The 21121-nt window shown below is 42.5% G+C and overlaps 1 protein-coding gene across 2 annotated transcripts in view; it reads right to left on the minus strand.

Annotated features, from left to right (window-relative positions):
* Positions 1-21121, minus strand: part of LOC109989051 (zeta-sarcoglycan) — a 380910-nt gene that overhangs the window by 160753 nt on the left and 199036 nt on the right. For both annotated transcript variants that reach the window (XM_065954498.1, XM_029278628.2), the window contains one exon: positions 14867-15076. In XM_065954498.1, the coding sequence (XP_065810570.1) occupies positions 14867-15076 (210 nt within the window). The remainder of the gene's footprint in view (positions 1-14866; positions 15077-21121) is intronic.

Genomic DNA, 21121 nt, shown 5'->3' on the forward strand with positions numbered 1-21121 from the left:
AAAAAGAGCACAGCCATCAGCTGGAGTGCAGAGACAGAGGAATTCCAGCTGTAATTTTAAAGATTCACTCACAACAGTGCACAATAATACGATGTACAGTATGTGGTATAAAACTCTTTCAACTTTATAAACACATAAACAAACACATAAGCGATCATTTTTCTGAACCGTCAAAACTGAGTTTTATTTTGAAAATAAACCGAATGTTTTAATGTTGTTTCGGTGTCTGACTTCCTGTCCAGCTCAATCTGCTCTGTGATAAATTGATGCTCTGCACTCCGGCATCCAGCAGAAAAAGAAGCCTTGTGTATCTGCGGCAGAGGACTCCAGATTGACGGAGCTGAGACGCAGCGGAGCCAGTGGAAGCACACACATTGACTAAATGCTCTGCTGCCGTGGCGCTTGCGGAGATGGACCAAACACACATTCGGTGGAATTAGGCAGACACAGTTTGCCACGTCTGCGTCGAGTCACAGCTCACAAGCTGGCTCAGACTTCTATACACTCTGCAGGGTAGGAGCTCCTTATACTGCCCAACAAGCTTAACAAGAGTTAAAACACAGTTTCAGTAAAGGAGCAACCCGGGTGAAGCTCACTTCTCCGGTTGCATACAGACGGTCTCTCTCTCCGACATGTAGACATCTGCTAAAACAGCGTATCAGTGATTTTTTTCACACCCAGCGAAGTAAATCCCACGAGCTTTCAATTTGCATGACTGACAACCATTCACCGATTCACACACACCGTCATTTCTAAAAAAAACATTTTTCTATCAGACTTGTTTCAGTTGATTTGAATACTTTGTCCCTTCATGTGTTCAGTGAAGCTAATGTATGAAAATGAAAACACACGTCTGTCCTTGTTTTCCATATTTGAGAGTTTTAATTGTGTTAAAATCCCAGGGATTTCTCCCGGATGGTTAGTTTCACACGGCGAGGAGAAAGATTTCACCATTCAGCTGTCACACAGTCGTGGATTATTAATCTGATGTTCAGAAACTCAACAGGGGATACAAATAATGAACAGAGATGAACGTTGTCGAGACTTGTCATCATTTGACAGCTAGCTGCAGCCAGTGGTCTGTGAAGGATGTTTTTTTCTGATTGCAACATGGAGTATGGTATTCAGCTACACAATAACACGTCAACTCCTTGTTTTTGTCTAATTTAGAACTGCACAACCCTTACCCTAACCCCCCCATCCAACTTCCTCCACCCACCCAGTCGAGGCAGATCCACCAAAGGATCTGGTTCTGCTCGAGGTTTCAGCCTGTTAACAGGAAGTATTTTTTTTACCACCACAGCTTATAATTGGTGATACCAATCAGTGATTAGATTTCCTGACTTCCTTGAATGCATCAGACATCATTGATTATGGATGGATTATGGAGGACAGACCTCTCCATTGGCATTGTCCTCAACGATGAAACCCGGGATATGTTGGATGACGATGGCTGTTTCTTTGGCGGGAGAGGAGGACACATTTGTCGGCTCAGTTTGAAGGAGCCTTCATAGTGGGGAAGCTTTCAACATTGCAAAAAGTGAAAAAAACCTCAGAAGGCTTCAGCCCCTAAAGTGGGACATTCTGTCGCTATTGCTTGTCCATCATACCTGATCACAAAACCTTATTACTACTGTTTCACATTGTGTTACAGGTTGTTTCAGAGAGGAAGCTGAAAGAAGTTTCTCTAAATCCCTTTGAGATACAAACTCAGAATCAGAGTCACCGCTGAAGGCTTTTGGAACATGGAGTCATCAGGAAGTTGCTACTTGAAGATGAGCTTAAACTCGCTTTTAACGACACGACCACATGACATCAGCTTTGTGTATCCTGCGGTGGTTTGGAGAGACAAATTTGGTGGTTTGGAGAGACAAATTTGTGCACGTCCTCTGAAATTAACACGAGATGCAGTATGCATATAACCTCTAGGAGCAGTGTAAGGTTGTTATGGTGATGAGACTGGATATGACAACATGGCCGACACCAGAGAGCCACTGGAACAACGGCGGAAAGTTTAGAAGAAAGGTTAACAGATTGAGTCCTCAACTACCCGCACTATGATGTGTCATTGCAGATGCATGGCATTCAAAAGTGCGCACCAAAAATGGCCACATGCGGCCTCCATCAACCCTCAACGTGGCCCTCAGGTCAATTTTTGCACATAAATTAATTGGAAACATGAAGAAAACATGACAACATCTGCCGTGAAACCAGAAATATGTCCATAATAATATTTGATCACTGGTATATTTTTAGTTAAATTTGAGTTTTTGTATTCTATAATTTGGCTCTCTGGCAGTGAGAATTAAATGAATGTGGCCCTTGCTGTGACCAAAGTTGCCCATCCCTGACGTAGAGGAATCCTCCAGTAACATGCAAGTATGTGAACATTTACGTTCACCATGCAGGTTTTTCTACACGTACGGGTGGTGTGTGGTTCAAAAGCAAGAATATTTGAGCCTTAAGGCGCAAGCTCAGGGAAAATACATATGTGTATTTGTGTGTACAAACATCCTCAGCCTTATTATCGACATGAAGAGTGAATGTATAGAGACATTGTTTGGCATAAAATGATTTCATCAACCATTCTCCTGTGACATGTGTGACACCCCCCCCCCCCCCTTCACTTTATTCCCCTCCACTAAACCCTTTTTTTGGCCTTTTTTATTCCGAGAGAAACACACACTCACACATGTTGAGCGAGTGTAATGAACAGAGACTTATTCAGAAATGTAAATATGTTCTGTCAACGTGAGCGACCATGAAAAAAGGAATGAAGGGATTGTGTCACGAGTGGTTTAAGTGAATTCGTGTTGTTTCATTTCTCTTTATAGCTTAAAAAAAATCTCATTACGTACCCACACACACACGCTCACACACCCACGCACACACACAAGCTAGCACGTCAGCATAAAAGCAACAGCAAAGCCTCATACCCCTGAGGACAAACACACAAACAAATGTTCCATTTGATTGTCTAAACACATATTGTTTACAAACACACACACACACAATTACGCACACACACACCAACACGCGCAGGCACACACACATGCGCACACACGGACAGACTCCATTAAGATGAGTGTGTTCATTATTTATCATTGTTTATATCTTTGATGGAGTGCCAGTTGAGATAACAAGGCTAAAACTGCTGACTGATGGATATTTTGCTTTCACACTTACACACTACACAGAACGCCCCTTTGCTACAGTATACACACACACACACACACACACACACACACACACACACACACACACACACACACACACAAACACTCACATAGTCAGTTTATAGAGCTGTACAAACGGGCAGAGCATCAGCTGGCTCTCTGTGTGTGTCTGTGTGTGTGTTCTTATTTATCATTGTTTGACACATCTCTACTGGAGATAATAGGACCAAAGTGCTGACTGATTCAGATTCAGGTGTCACGTATACGCCCAGACAACCCAGCTTGTCTTACACACACACACAAAAATACCCTCGGGTCGATGTATGGGAAAACATATCAGTGTGATTTAATGTCAGAGTTCTTGCCTCTCTCAGTGACTTTAAACTGAAGATGTTGCTGACTCGGTAATAAGATGTCTTTTCTGTGCAAACAGAGATTTAAAGTTAGAAATCTCGCAAGGATTTGTTTCCCCTCTTTTCCTTTTTTTTTTTTTTTTGCGTCTCTTCTAAGTGCTATACATGCATTTTCTGAGGCCTGCCATCCTCAGAGATCAGCTGTCAGTCAAAGAGTGTGGGTGGTGCTGTGATGTCTTGTTTAAATCTTGACGATGAGTGGCATTCCCCCTTTTTTTCTGTGCACTTAGCTGCCGATCATCTCTTGTGTAATCTCACAGTTTCCGTGTCAGGTGTCAGAGCTCAGAGGACATTTAAGGTTTAAGGAGGAGCTGGGGGCTTAGCTAAAGGGTTGGGCAGCTTTTTGCATCTATTACACCTGTGCAGAAAGACATGTTCTAATTCACAAAGTGAAAGCAAAGGGGTGACTTGCACCCCTAAATGCGCTACAGATCTGCTCTGCTGTGCCAGTGATGTTTCTTAATATTTATATGAGCCATTCTGCATGCTTTCCATTTTAAGCAAATGAGCTCCATTGCTAAAAAATGTTGAAAAATTCACCGCAACAACAGTCACATGCAGGTAATTTGAAAAAAATCACTGTGTCCTGGGAGTATTCCAGGTATCCTATCCTTAGGTAAAGTAACATATCATATTATAGCTTGCTGTTTTCCTGCGTATCTTATCATATTGTATTTCTTTATACATCGTAGAGCATTGCATTACATCCGATCCCTTCATATTGTATTGTATAATTGCACCGTATCGCATACCATCACATTGCATTTTTTTTGTTGCCTTGTGCACCAGTCAGTTCAGTAAACTAAAGAGAGCGTTATCCATTCTGCCAAACAAAAGACGTTTGATAAGCTCAGTCCAACAAGAGGCGGAGAGAAATCAGCAGCTTGATGTCAGGAAACAAGACATTCAGTCCAACTGTAATGCTCCCATAAGTATTGTATAATCTTACTGGGTCATTAACATAACCTGATGTGCATACAGTAAGACACATCTGTGAGCATTCAGCCATTATCTACAGATGTGGTTGAACTGAAATATAAGCAGAGGTGCTGCTTGTCAACAGGCATGGCAGATACAGTAACTGCTTGGGGCCCCTGAGGTCTAACAAACCAAAAAACCGAAGCAGTGGCCCATAATGTGCAAATATTCCAATGACAGTAGGAGATCTCCCGAAGGGGGCCCCATCTGACAGCATTAACTCTCGTTGCCCTGCTAAGCATTGCATGCATTAATGCTTTCTATAACCAAAGTTTGTCAAGGAAAGGCAACAAAGAAAAATTCAGAGGAATTATCTGGCTAGTAAGTGACGGGACTCAAGCGGACATAATGGTGATGAATGCTGATTTGAGGGCCCCCCAAATGATTTCTGCCTAGGACCGCCTAGGGAATTGGCACTCTATAGGAGCTGCTTCAGGGCCCTGTGGCATGACCAGTGATGACTGAACACTCTCAATCCATATGGATTTTATGCAATGAAATAATCATGCAATCACACATGTTTAGGTCTTCGTTTATTATTTAGGAGTGATCAGAATCAACCGAGTATAACTCTTAAAGGTATACATTATAATTGTTATCATATAATTTCTTTTTTATTTGTGTGTATGTGTTTGCCCCCTTTGTGTGTGTGCTTGTGTGTGTATGTGCGTGTGTGTGACCATTCAAGCGATTAACATCAGGTGTGTCAGCGCTTAAAGTCTGATGGATGCATCACATTAACCCTCTCCATACACCCCTGTGTGTGTGTGTGTGTGTGTGTGTGTGTGTGTGTGTGATACAAGAGGACAGAGTATTTCACGCTGGACTCTTCCATTACCTGAGGTCAGCACTGTTACTGACAAAGTGAGAAAAATGTGTGTGTTGGTGAGTGCTTGTGCAGTGTATGTCTGTGTGTGTGTGTTTGTGTGTGTGTGTGTGTGTGTGTGTGTGTGTGTGTGTGTGTGTGTGTGTGTGTGTGTGTGTGTGTGTGTGAGAGCTATAAATTACACCGTGCAGGTGTGAACCTCTATAATGATGGTGGCCAGTCTAGACGAGGAGCTGAGTACAGCAGGATTGGAAGCTCATACTGCCTTCAACAGCACATTTTACCCCCAACACACACACACACACACACACAAACACACACACACACACACACACACACACACACACACACACACACACACACACACACACAACAAACAAACACGGTTCGGATGAAAAACATGAAACGATGACCGGCTACATCATAGCAGTCACGACCTTTAACCTAATGCATGAGTGTTGACCAAGCAGCAAACTCTGGTGTTGAAAAATGAAGATGATACTGAAGTGTAACAACCTGCAGTTCCTCGAGCATCCACTAGAGGCTGGCTGCAGAAGCACAGGAAGTCACATACACACCCATTCAAAGAAACCTGTTTTCATATAAGGAGGAAAATAAAGTGACACTAGACAAAGAATAGACAGATTGAGCAACAATCATAGACCAAAGGTTTGAAGGAGGACTGGACAAGGCTATATTGAAGATGACGGTACCATAATGATCACTAAAACTCAAACGCGCACACACACACACACACACACACACACACACACACACACACACACACACACACACTCTTCCTGTCTCTGCCAGCCCATCACCAGCTCACTTCCACTCCATGAGGCAGTGAAACAGACACCTCGGTGAGTCCCAGAGGACCTGAGAGGCAGAGGACAGGTTGGAGAAGCTCAGGGTAGATGAAGGAAGACTCTATTTAAACCACACACACACACTTTCTCCAATCACCCCCTCTCCCGTCTTTTTTCCTATCTGTCTCCTTTCATGCATCATTCACCGTCCTCCTTGCTCGCCTCCCTTTTCCTCTTCCGTCTCTCTTTACCACGCTGATCTCTCCGGTTACTTTATTTAAAGCTACGCCATGCACATCTTTGATGTGGAAAATAAACACACCTCTCTTTAAGATGAATCACAAGAGCAGCGGTGACAGCTGAGAGCGCTCCGTCCTCTAATTGAGATCATGTACCTATCACCCCTTTTTGCCTGAAGGACATGACAAATTAAAGCTGCCTGCTAAACAGCAGCAGGTGATTGGTTTGGACTGAAAAGCTAGATCTGTGTTCCTCCCTTTAATCTCCTCCTCATCTTTTATCACAGCTCAGTATTGGTTTTCTGTCAGAGAGAAAGTAAAGGCCGCACTGAAAACTTTCATTTGGTTAACATGTTTTGATTGAACAGCAGGGGCATGGATTTTCTTTTTTAGTGCACGTCAATTCATTTAATATCGTACTCTTAGTCTATCTCAGGTTCTCTTCCCAGTTGGGCGTGCCTGGAAAAACCTCCAAAGGGAGACGTCCAGGAAGCATCCTAATCGCCCTGTAGGCCCACCACCGGCAGAGAGAGGCATTGGGGTCGGCTGCATGCCAAGCCGGGTGGCAGGCGAAGGCAGAGGCCTGGGCATGCTAATCCCCGGCGGCGCGGACGAGTTCTCGGGACACTAAAGAAGAAGTGACAAATTGAAAACAACCTCTTCCTTTGCTACTTTACAAGCCTTCGACATTTCTGTATATGCTGAACACTGCAGGGCTGCCAGCGGATGGCTAAAAGCCGTCTTGTGATTTTCTACAGTTTCATATCGGGGAACTGTCGCGTTATCAGCAGAACAAGCTGTTTAGCGCCCTCTGCAGATTTATCCTGGGATTACCCCAATATACATTCACCTCATCATCTGAAACTTTGCCCACGTTTAGTTTGGGCATCCAGCTTTGAAACACTACATGTGAGTTTGAAAATGTGAATCAGCTTCATAGCTCATCTTTAAGGGTTACCCCTTAAGTGTATTCATAATTCAGCTGTTTTCTTCATTTCCCCATTTGCCAGAGTCAGCAGGTACATGTTTGCCCTTTGTAGTGTTAAATTCTCCTAAAACCAGAGTTAGTGGGTATCTGGGCCGTTATAAATCAAATGAATGTGGTACAACGCTCTTACAAAGTTCAGTCAATCTCACAGTCTAAAATTCAAAGTGGGTCGAGAAGAGCAAAACTGAGTTATTATCATTGATTTATTTTGGACCTATGAGGCACCCATAATGCTGACTGAACTCTTGTTCTAAAGAAACTGATGATTTGTGGTCACGGACTCTGACAGTGTCCGTCTTTCTCTCCTCCTTTTAATGAGCTACTCATAAGCCAGATTTGTTTTTGCTTGTTTTATTCCTTGTTGTATTTCCCTGTTGCATTTTTATGCAGCCGTAACCCCCGGTTCTAATTAATGCTGGTCACTTTTATAGATTTTCCAATCGTTGTTTTATCGTCTGCAGCGCATGCTGTAACTCTCTTATGAAAAGTGCCACAAGAATAAAGTTTGATTTTTATACCCTCGCTGGTTGGCAGCCAATGACGATTAAAAGCTAAAAGAAGCGCACTTCACAGAGTCCCTGTAAAAATGTGCCAGTGTCAGACATTACACTGGCTGTTTTAATGTTATCCCCCAGCTATTTATCTCTTTAATGTGATATTTATAAGTTATACGATCAAGGATTAAAAGTTATACACAGGCTCTTTCTGCTGTGGAGTTCATGCTTCACACTTCACTGAGCAGGCACGGTGCTCCACAAAAAGGTCATTAGGCCAGGATGCAGAGAAGCACAATGCAAACCGTGTTATGAAGGGGAAAACAATATGATTCAAAATAAACACACTCTCTCTCTCTCTCGCCCTCTCTCTCTCACACACAGAAACACAAACACAAAAAGACACACAATAGTCTAGACCAACCCAGGAATTAGGCGGGCTGATTGGTGAGTGACAGCTGAAATTGAATTTCTCTGCAGTGCAGCCATAAGGACTCAAGGGAGGACACACACACACAAACGCACACACACACACACACACAAACGCACTCACACACACACACACACACACACACACACACACACACACACACACACACACACACACACACACACACACACACACACACACACACACACACAAACACTAATGTGGTTTAACACACCCAAGCATGGGCATACACACACACACACACACACATACACACACACACACACACACACACACACACACACACACATAGGCATGAACAATCTCTGAATAATTGCTGGCACAAACACGTATACTCTCCCTCAGCCTCCCTTCTGATTCTCTCTGTCACACACAATCCCGCACACACACACACACACACACACACACACACATGCAAACTCCTGTCCCCACAGGTCCCTCCTCTCCAATTTACTGCCAAAGCTGTCTCTTCAAAGACAAATCTCTTTTTCTCCACCACGCCATCACAATGAGAATCGCATCTGGCAACTCCAAACAAAACAAAAAGTTTGAGAAAGGCCTTCATTATGCTGCCGCCGCCGCTGCGACGTGATTTGAATGGAGGCGATGGAAATGACAATCATGGAGCCGGAGAGGAAGCAGCCCCCTATGGCCAGATTTGAAATGAGAGATGATGAGGAAGAGGAATACAGTTTGTGTGTCTGTATATGTGTCAGATGGAGTCTTTTGTGTTTGTTGCATTCACGTCGAGCCGATAATAGCGACGCGCTTTGTGTGGTTTTCAGATTTGAGACAAATAAAGCAGCGGGATGTTTCAGAAGGAAACCTGCTGCACAGCATCAGAGGTGTGAAGGTGCAAAGTGGTGACAAGCAGTGCAACAAGCAGTGAACAGAGAAAAATTAACTTTGTGCATGTGTCCTGCGGTGCACAAGAGTGTCACACCTCGGATGAAACATTCTTACTTGTGTTGATTTCTACAGAAAACAAAAGTAAGTCAAAGAGGAAAAAAGCGGGAAAGATACTGGAAGGTACAGCCTGCCTGTCTCTATGTGAATGATGAATTATTGCTTTGCACTGAACTTTGATTAAGCAATCATGTTCAACGTTATATGTACTTCCTAATAATCATGCATTCCTCTTCCGTAGATTTTGACCCCAAAGACTCGTTCATTTGATCAGTGTGAACATAAACGTGCCGTCATCTTGTACGGGGCCCGAGTCCGCTTGAAGAGGTGGTCTCAGGCAAGATTCATGTGTACCAGAGTACGAGTACGGTCTGCGGGAGATGTGAACGAAATCGAGCTCAAACAAGGAAGTGGACCTGTACATGACGTCATTCTAAACGGCTCCTGTCGCTTTAAAAACCGCTGTAACCACGCAGCGCGGGCCTGTTTCATCCTCTGACTGCACGGTAGATGTGGATGTAGGAAGAGGGTCGATGTTGGCGTCTCAGAAGTAACAAAAACATCCACAGTTAGCAGGATGGACTCAGTCTGCGAGTGGTTGCCATGGTTACGTCTTCTTCTTTCTGCTTCTTGGTGGATGTCCAAACCAACTATGTGCATACTGCCCCCTGCTGGATCAGACTGTGTACATTATGCTCTTGGGTAATCTTATGTACTCAGGTGAACGCAGATGAGAGGGGGGGAGAGGGGGGGGGGGGGGAAATCGAGCTCTGATGTGAAGACACCCTAACAGACAGTTCTGATTGATCTTACAATTTTTTCCAACTGCTAAAACACAATTTTGCAAACTAGGCTGGTTTTATCAAAACACAATTGAATATTTTGAGTCAATGAGTGAATATTATGAATATCACACAATTCACAAAACCACACACCCAAACTGAAAATACCTCATATATCCTGCAAAATGAAGCACTGCAACCAAAACTACATATAGCATTATCAAAATGAAACCTTTGCAACAAATGGCACACACATCATTCATATTACCAGGTTTTTGTCTAACCAACTACACACTGTTGGGCATAATAAAAAGCACTCTCATCTTTAGTATGCTTTGCCATAATACTAAAATTCGAATTGCAGAAAATTCTTCAGATTGTTCACATGCACAGAAATATTTGCAGATACACACACATGCTGTTGAAACATTAATATTTTTATTTTTCACCGAACAAGTCAGTGCTACATATACCAGTACAGTAAAACGGCTCAAGTTGGGCTGCACTCTCTGTCCAGCCTCTCGCATTGTCAGCCCATGCTTGATGACATGATCAACTAAGGTTGCTCTGATTTCATTTGAAAGTTGTTTTCTTCTTTGGCCATGAACTCCTCTACCAGCTCTACCCTTACCTCTCACTCGTCCTCCCCCTCTCATTCTCACCCTCCCTCTTCCTCTTCCTCTCTCTGCAATGTATTCCATTGTTGTTGTAAAAAAAAAAGGTGCTCACTGGTGGTCTTTTTATAGTGCTTACTTCCTGATTGAAGTGATAACAATTAACCATTGAGGTGTTTAGCCAGGTGGCACATACATTGGCCAATTGTAGTATTGTATTGTCATGTAGTGTCATTTTGAATGGCAGTGTTTTGAAATGGCAAACATGTGACTTTATGTCAGATTGTGGTGTCTTATGCAGAGAACCGTGTTCAGTGCATTTAAAAAGTGCCATTTTGAATTGCAAAATGTGTGTAAAGCAGAAAATGTGTTTAGACTTTTGGAGACTTGAGAAGAGGTTTTGCTCTCTGTGTGTCAGTCATAACTGTGCTATGCATGTCATTTTAGTGTGTTAGCGATTGGAAAAAACTGTAAGTTGCACATGCTAATTCATCAGTTAAATTTGGAATTTGTGATGCCAAACCCCCCCCCCCCAAAAAAAAAGAAAAAAAAGATCAGGGTTACCTTTAAACTATTTTTTCGCAATTTATTTAAAAAAATATGCAAATTGCTGATTTGAATATAAACACATGCACGTCACAAAGACTTTCTGAATTACCTCTGGTGTAAAATGCAGATTATTTTCTGGGACTCCTTTATTCTCACTCTTTTTATGTTTTCTCCAGTTTTTAGTCCGGGCCATTTTTCAGCTTAATGCGTTCGAACACAGACGTAAACATTCTTTGAAATGCTAAATACAGTTGCGATGTGAAATTTTAATGAAGCTCACATTGTGTGTGTGTGTGTGTGTGTGTGTGTGTGTGTGTGTGTGTGTGTGTGTGTGTGTGTGTGTGTGTGTGCGCACGTGTATTTGTGTGTGTGAAGTGAGTTCAAAAGTTCAACAAAAGTATATTATATCTGGGTTTTTTGATTCTGACTATAAAACAACAGTGATAAGTCTCAGTTTACACAAACATTTGCCTCCTTTATGACATGTCATACATGCTATAAAACACCTTGACATGATTTCTGACGCCCCTCGGTTTGCCAGATATGAGAGCAGTTATCAGGTCAAACCAACAAGTGTTGCAGCGATGGAAGCGGGCAAGAGAACTGGTTCAGATAGAAGTGATTGTACCCGACCTGAAAAGCCTCTGCATGTTTCTAATAAGCTCCACGAGCAGAAACGTGCTCAAACTAGGATCAATATTGGAGATGCTTTTGAAAAATGGAGAGAGGTTAGAACACAGAAAGGTTTACAGACCGATGCAGAGCTGGCTAAACACTGAAGCTTCAGTGTCCACCACATGGCAACCTGCGTGAGCATCAACTCTAGAGAGGAGGGGGCGGGAGGGAGACAGCTCTCTACAATGTTTAGAATTTGGACAGCAGTACCCATTTTAAACACTAGGGGTCAGAGTTACATATTGCTCCTTTAAGTTCTTCAAACAGCATTTAGCATACACACTTAACTCTTCAAACTGCAATCCATACAGTTGTAACTTTTTTGCAGTATCAGTCTGGTGTTACAGTGGATGGTCCTGAGACTTAGTGGTGGATTATGATCTCATTGTTTCACATAACTCGGAATAATCACAATTAATTATTAATAACAAAATGACTTTTTTAACTTCCTCCCTGTCTTTATAATTCCTCCTGCATGGTTTCTGTTTTCTACACATCATATGGCTTATAAAATATTTTCTGCTCTTCCATGCTCAGTGCTGGCTGCCTGCCCTCGGGCATATTTAGCCCCCCCACCCCCCCTCCAACCCCCCTCCACCCCCCACCTCTCTGATATTCTGGAGTCTCTTATTGAAACATAAGGCGTGATGTGGGAAGGCTTTGCCAGAGGTTTGCAGGGGGTCAAACTCTGCCTCATTTGCATATATAGTATCACAGCACAGCTCCTCAAACCCCCCAGGGCATTGTGGGATATGAGATGTAGGGGTGCTGTAACCCCTGAATGACGAGCCCTGAAAGTCTCGATTGAAACAAGAATGCAAACATACAAAATAAGGCATACATTACAGATTAATAAATACTTAATATGTTCTCAGCCCGTCTTCAGTGTCTTTTAAATGAGCGCTTTATTTAAGGTCAAAACAAAGAACTACTTAGCATTTCTACTGCTTCTCTAACTTTTCTTTTTGTCCGTCGGTCAACTCCGATGATCCAAATTTGGCATCTTAAAAGCACGGAGCCGCTGTGTTCTGAGTGCTCTCCAGAAAAAGCTGCTTACAAAGCGGGGAGAAAAAAGGCACAGCGTTGAACAGCAATAACAAAACATAATAAAAATGAGGACGTACTTAAAAAATCCAAAGTAAGAGCAGCGGAGCATGGAGAAGCATGCCAGCTTCATCGCAGAGCCGATGTATAAAAACTGCTTTTTGAGACGACGGGTGAATATTTGGAGGATTTCGCTGAAGTCAGGGTTTCACAGAGAGCCGCACAGAGGGAGCATACAAGGCAGTGGGATAAAAAAAAATAATAATTGTAAAGCTACAGTATGTTAGATTTCAATTACAAAGGACATTGTTATGATAGCATGTCGCTAACATGTAACTAAATAAGTTAATGTGCGTCTGTGAGCTTTGTATTTATTGAAAAATAAAACATCTCATCAGTTCTAAATCAAACCACCAATCACTGATAGCGTGCACATGACTAACACACAACAATCACAGCAACTCGTGCGAGGGGGATGTTTGGGTTGCTTGGCAACCGTCAAGTTTCAAACTGGCATCATCCAGTTTCTCAGCTCTCACGAGTGACGTCACATTGAGTACGTAGAAAGATCCAAAGACATAGTAGGCGATTTTGTGATGATGTGACGAATACCCGCGTGTTTACGAGACAAGACAGAATTTTTGAGTATGAAAAATGAGCATACCAGTCATACTAAACCGCCCCACACTGCACTGCGGCTCTCAGATTATTAAATCCAGTCAACTAGCAGGTTAAAAAAATGTCCTTCCTGAAATGCCAAATAAAATAAAAATGACTACGTTGTTGTATTAGTAATGAGCGTTGGCATATTGTTGTTGAATTATATCTATATCAAGAAGTACTCTGTGTAACATGTATGTGAGTATGTTGCTAACAGCATACTGCGGTCAGGTTAGTATGCTGCATATACATTTTAAAGTATGTAGTAGGAGAGAGCATGGCTCTGTCTGTAACCACATTCACTCTCTTCTCCTTGCGATGCTAAAATAGCAAATAGTTTTTTGTGGGATGATTGTCTTTCAGTGTGTCTGTCCTCTGAGTTGGACAGAGCAAGCTAAGTGAAGCAGACGGTTTGCAGAGTCAACAGTTGGAGTGCTTTCCTTTGGGATATTTATGTTGCATAGTGTCACTTTAAGTGGCTGTATCCACAGACGACGCTTGTTTTCAATGCAAAACCAGCGGTCTTCAGCGACAGATGTTTTTTGACACTGTCACCGGCCAATCAAAATCGAGACAGGGCGGGACTTACAATAACAGCTTTGTCGGCATCAGTGGAGGAGACACTAGTCTGACTCGAGGGAACAGTTTCCAGGTGTAGAGCTGCTGCTGATGTCTGGACACAACTCCTTTACATCACCTTCATGTTTTCTTGGTGATGTTTCTTAGAATTAAAGCAAACAATAAGCACACAGAGCGCTCTAAAACACACCTAATGGACGTTACCGAGAGAAGCAGAAGTTAACTCTCGTAACCTAGCAACCAGCATGAGCACTGGTGAGAAGCGCTCTGAAACTGCCGTCGCTGTCTGTGTCATCGTAAAGCGGTAAAGTGTAAAACTAAAACCTTTGGAGAAATCTCATATTGTAATCGTGCAGGCTTGGTGTGTAAAAGTGTAACCATAAACACACACACACACACACACACACACTTCTTCCCAGTTAAACCTCTGTTGGTTTTATCATCCTTCACATGTTGTGCTACAAACCTTTTTAACCATCTTATAGCTGTCTCTTATAAACTCCAACATGGACACTAACCCATATAACACTGTGGCATTTATATGACTCAGACACACACACACACACACACACACACACACACGGAAACATGCTCACAAGCCCACACACGCTCACACACACACACATACACACACACACACACACACACACACACACACGCTCACACGCTCACATGTCTCTTACCGGAGTGAAGTTCATGACTTTGAGGATCCAGATGGTCAGCGCCAGGTTGACGATCATGGTGACGAGGAGGAGGAGAATGAAGAAGTACAAGCATCTCTTCCTCCAGCCGTAGATCCCCACCGCGGGGTAGACCTGGGTGCCGCACACCGACGCCCCCCGCTGGTGGAGCGGGTTTGGCTGCGCCGCAAGGATGTACTGCTCCTGAGTCATCTGAAAGGTGAAACAGAGATGGAGAATGTAGATAAGAATCACTCATTTTTACGGATTGAATGGAGTAATCCTTCTCGCTGACATCTTGTGAAAAGTCGAGGAATAACTTTCCTATGATGTCACGTTCATGAAATCCGAACACGGAAACTGGAGTCATGAAAATTGCCACCATTCGTCAATGAAAGTTATTTTAAAGCTTCACAGTTCTCCTTTTCCTCGCCAGACATTTTTCTATTTCTTCTTTTACAAACTCAGGAGGGTGGAATTTAAGGAGATAAAGCTAAAAACAAAGATTAAAAACAGCATTTTGCATTCCTCCACTTTCTGACATTGCAGAGATAAGATAAGGCAGAGGAGGAATTTTTTTTCTAAGGTTTTGGTCATGGTGGCAGAAAAGATGGAAACAACATTAGAAAGCCAAAAATAGAAAGAAAAAAACAATACGTAGAAAGAAAGGAGAGAGCGATAGAGGCCTGCGTGAGAGAGCAGCGGGGGAAGTGAAGAAGAGAAAAGCACGATAAAAATGAGATGGAGCGGTCGTGAAGTGGGCCGATAGAGCGGCATAGGGAGAGAGAGAGAGAGAGACGGGGAGGATGGAGAGAGAGAAAGAGCGGGCAGATAAGACGGGCAGAGAGTCCATTAGTTGTAGTGCAGCAGGAGGAGTCATCGGTGGCAGGAGATATGGACACTGGCTGCAAGGCACTGCTATCTCGCTCCATCTCTCATTCATTACTTTCCTCTCTCCACCTCAACTTTTCTCTCTCCCTAATTCACTTCCTATCTCACTGCTGCACCTCTCTCACTTTATCAGCCTCTCTCCCTCGCCGACACACACATTATGGCTTTATTCGCTGAGGCTGCATGACCTTAACACCTCACTGACTTGGTTTTTTCTCCCCCCCCCCCGCCTGCAATGCTTTTTCTCCATAACGTCTCACATGATGATACCAACAAAGGTTGATGGCAAACAGAAAACGCTGACTTTTGCTGTGCCGGCAGAAAAGAAAGGAAATGCAGACTTGGCCTGTTCAAGTTTTTGCTTTGTTTTTCAGTGTTTGGAGTCTTCAAAGAACTCAAACTGTAATCAGTATTGTCACAGAAGTCGGTTTCTGTTGCACACAAAAAGAAAGACTCACTGATCTATTTATATGAAGTTATATAATACCTTCAAACTGAACTTCTGACAGACGAGTTTTGCAAAAACTTTTATGTGAACTTGTTGTTAAATTAATTACTTTGGTACACCTTCCTGACATAATATTGATCCTTTTTACTTTATGTCTCCTATTATTCTGACTTATATTAACAGCAATCTCAGGAAATATACCACTGGGAACAATGACCAACGTTTCCAGTTTACTTCTTTTAGTAAAACTTTATTTTGATATTCCATCTGTTGACACTCAACAAGCTATCAGTAGATATGTCGATGCATATTAACAGTGTGTCAGTTGATATTCAACAAACATTTTTCAACCGTCAAGTCACATGCATTCAACTCCCTGTTGGTAGATCATGATCTGCATGCATTCCAATGAATTCATATCCCATCATGGAAATGAAACAAGTCCAAAGGGCTCACTGTTCACCAGTGGACTCAGAACTTAAAAAAAAACTTGCTTTTGTGCAACGCGTGTTACAGGAGGATTCCTCTAGGGTCTCCAACCTTTCTTCACATGAGAGCTACTTGGAAAAAATGAATGTGAACAAGAGCTACTTGCATCAAACTGCTTTCATTTATTACCTTAGCTGTTAACTGTTTATACATGTGTGAAATTGCAATAAGCAAATGCTTATCAATAATTTTAAATTCACATCAAGGTCCAAGATAAAAACATGAATATTTTACACTTCTTATTGTGCCACATACTAAGCTATGTTACTGAAAATTCACATCAATGTCCAAGAAAACATATACTACTTTACACTTGTTTTTATGGGCCAAAGATATGAATAGTGGGAAGAGGTGCATTTACTGTCGTCAGATTTTTTAATTTGTTTTTAACACAGTCAGTCAACTGGTGAGAAGCGCTCTGAAACTGCCGTCGCTGTCTGTGTCATAGTAAAGCTGTAAAGTGTAAAACTAACAACTTTGGCGAAATCTCTTATTGAAATTGTGCATGCAGACAAGGTATCAAATTGTAGATAGTGAACATGTTTAGTATTTTTGGATTTGAAATCAGTGAGGCCATGATGTTCTTTGGAGAAGATCGTATCACTCTTAGTGAAGCTCACACCACAAGAAAATCTGGTGAGATAATATTAGAACCATAAAAAATCATGACTTTGATAACTTTCTCGGAAATCGTGGATGGGGCCCAAAATCAGCCTGGTTATCTTGTAGAGTATCCCCCACTTAATGTACATAGGGTTGGGGTCCCCGGCAGCCAAAACACAAGACCGGCCTGTCGGCAGCAGCCATCTCACCGCTATATTTATATTTGTTCACCATTATCATCTTTCTCCATAGAGCCTGTTAGCATAGCTTCCAAGCAATATGGAGGACATTAAGTTTCGATTCTGGGAGTGAGTTCCCACCCACTGATCTGTGATTGGTCTTTAGCTTCAGTGGTCGAAAATATGAGGAACTACCGTTGTATCTCCTTTTCAGACTCAGAAATACAAACGTCTCAGGGGAGAATGAGGGCGAGATGCACGACCATTCAAAAATACTACCTGGTTTCTAATGATACAAAGCTTAATGCAAATTGGTGAAGTATCCCTTTAATTTCTAAGGGCGTGCACAAACAATGCTCCAAACCAAACCGTGTGGTTGAAAGCGAGTTTACTCAGGGCTTAACAGATGGAGATGATTTCCATGTTTCCCAGTAAAGATAACATCCTGTGATGATCTCAGCTGGTTCCTCTGCTTCTCATTTTGAGGTGCACCTGTTCCATCTGTGCGGATACAATGCTTATGAATCAATAGCAGGGTGACGCTGTTGAATGGAGCATCGTCCACACCGAATCAATAGAAGTGTGTTTGTGTGCTGTCTGTGTACCTGTACCCGTGTGCTGCTCTGTGTGCTGTGTATGTGTGTGTGTGTGTGTGTGTGTGTGTGTGTGTGTGTATGTGTGTGTGTGTGTGTGTGTGTGTGTGTGTGTGTGTGTGTGTGTGTGTGTGCGCTGGCAGCTCTGTGTAGTCCTGAAATGCTAATCTTTTCCCCCCACCTGCACGTATCAACAGTGCAAATCAACAGGTGCACACATGTCGTATGACTGTGTGTCAGTTTATAGACGGTGATTTCTCAGGGGAGAGAATAAAAATCCGCCAACTAACCAATCCGCCACGGTAACAACAGACCTCTTTACTTTCGTTTTCAATCCTCAAGCAGCTTTCAGTTATGTTATTTATTGTCACCTTTCTGTCTCTTTTAATGAATCAGAGATTCGCCGTAAACATCCTCACTTATGCTTCCTCACAGACTCATTCATGGTGTTGTGTATGCGCGTGCAGCATGTGCATCCTTATCAATTCAACTCAGCGCCTGATGGAGAAAACATCATCTCCCTTCCTCCGTTATTTCCATGTTTTAAGGTTCGTATTTTGTCATACTTTTTCCACACAGAAAACGCCCCACTCCCACTTTTCCTGAACTTCCTTCTTCCTTCCTTAGACCTTTTTATGCAATTTTATTTTTAGCCTTTACCTTCCCCCTAAACGCAGATCTGAAGAGTATGTCTGTGCTTTTGTCACTCCCCTATTACAAATCTTTAATTTTCTCTTATCTTGTATCTCCGTCTTACCTTCATGCTTCCCTTAATTTCCAAATTCTTTTTATGCCCGCCTTCCTGAGTCACTTAATTTCTTTCTTCCATCCTTTCTCTGTTCTTAACTAATCCATTTAGTTCTCCCCCTTTTCCTCCCTCCCTTCCTCCCTCCCTCTTCAAATGCATTTCTTAGATTGAACTGACAACAGAGTCATCAATCAATCCCACGGTGCACCAAAGCCTGGCGGCCCCTCACAGCATGACCTTACTTTATTAACATCATAATGCTTTGACAGCCATAAAAAAACAACAAGAGCTTCTGCAGCCACGTCACCGTGGTAACCAATAGAGCATGTACTGTCAACTGTGATCCAATAATGATCTCAGCAAAAAACCCTAAGCTTGAAGTTACACTGTAAACATATCGTACTTCTGTTGGTTGGTAAATGTAAAGGTTGTTGAAGTGGTCTTGGTTCATTCGTTCAACAAACAAAGAAGGTCTAAAAACCACCTTAAGGATCTAAAGGTTACAAATCACCAGTTCACCAGACCAAAGCCCCGCCCTAGATTTTCAGTATCAGGTTCTGTATCAGTATCAGTATCAGAGCGCTTCACACCAGTGCTTGTTGTTATCTGAAACTTAACCAGTGTAAAGAAGGTGTGGCCTGGCATCAGCAGCAGCAGCTCTACACCTGGAAATTATACCCTCGAAAAGTCAAAGGTCAATATTTCAATCATCGATGTGGATATTATTAATGCACGGTTATCTCAGCTTTGTACAACAAGCTAACGAGTTCTGTTGAGTGAGAGAAGCGAGTGTCAGTGCCGTGCAGAGCCCCCTCCTTCCTAGTTCCTCGTCCACATCAAAGCGAGCAACAAAGAGGGAATATAAATGGGGCGTCCGAGTAAAAATGTTGCGCTACAGTACATCGCTCACTGGCAGCTTGGACACTCCAATAGGAAACAATAGAATCATGCTGACTTTGACGCTGACGCTCGCTCGCGTCGCATGCTGTTTACTCTGATAATGCTGTCTCAGCACCACAAATAAAATTGAAAGTAGCTCATTTACCAGCTTATGAATGAGCCATTGACTGACCTTGATACCTTTCTGTATTCTAACCCCCCTCACTGCTCGCTAGCTCCACCCTCTTCTCAAAATATGGTCACTTCTCTGAGTCCAGGAAACCAATAAATTGGCCACCAAAGATAAAATGTACGAGGGTCAAATTAATATTCAGATTTATTGGTCACACACACAGTACAATGCATAATGACATTTTTTTTCAAGTACTGTTCCAACCAGGGAAATAGACACATAAATGTGCGTGTGTGTGTGTTATGTACATAAAATGGATGAAAAACACAAAATCATCCAAGAGTACTATGAAGATCAGAAAAGTTAAAATGTAAAATTATAAATCAGACATCAGGTAGTCTACCTACTTGTTATTAATACAGAATCTGGACAGCAAAAAAAAGCACAGAGAGTCAAGAGACAAATGAAAGGAAATAAGCACTGAGATCAAGATCTGTACAAGTAGCTGATCCCCCCCCCCTCCCACTACGACACCACCCCCCACCCCCACCTTTAGAGAAGCATTTCTTTAAGAGCTTATAAGCTTGTAAGAGGAAATGAAAGGGCAGGAGATATGATTTGAAATTGGCTTTCATCTTTCAAGGAGCTCAATTTTACAGAAAAGAAGACTCAATTCATTATGGAAAAAAAAGGTGAGCACACATTTTGCCCTCAGATGACATGTCACGGGGGCTCATGCAGTTGATAACAGATTAAGGTTCGGCTCAGGCTGGAGGCCACGTGACTTTCAATATTACTTTAGTCAGATGGAAGATAGAGACGAATCCGGGAAAAACACAGGTAGTTGAAAAGCGTCTCACCAAGACATCTGTGCGTTTGAAGGAAAGCCGTCAGAAGAAGAGAACAATGTTCTACTTTTACTGAACTTTCTATGTTACTTTATTTTTTTGAGAATCACATGAAAGGTCATCGGGAGGGTTGTGACAAACTAACTTTGGGAAAAAAAATGAGTGCACAATACAGAAGCTTCATTCTTCGAAGGACGATCAAGAATGTTATCATTATTTTAACCTCTCTCATCTCCAGACAATTAAAGGAGCAATATGTAACTCTGAACTCAAAATGGGTACTGCAGCCAAAATTCTAAACATTGTAGAGAGCTGTCTCTCCCGCACCCTCCTCTCTAGAGTTGATACTCACACAGGTTGCCATGTGGTGGACACTGAAGCTTCAGTGTTTAGCCAGCTCTGCATCGGTCTGTAAACCTTTCTGTGTTCTAACCTCTCTCCATTTTT

The sequence above is a fragment of the Labrus bergylta genome, chromosome 1 (assembly GCF_963930695.1).
Source record: "Labrus bergylta chromosome 1, fLabBer1.1, whole genome shotgun sequence".
Lineage (NCBI taxonomy): Eukaryota > Metazoa > Chordata > Actinopteri > Labriformes > Labridae > Labrus > Labrus bergylta.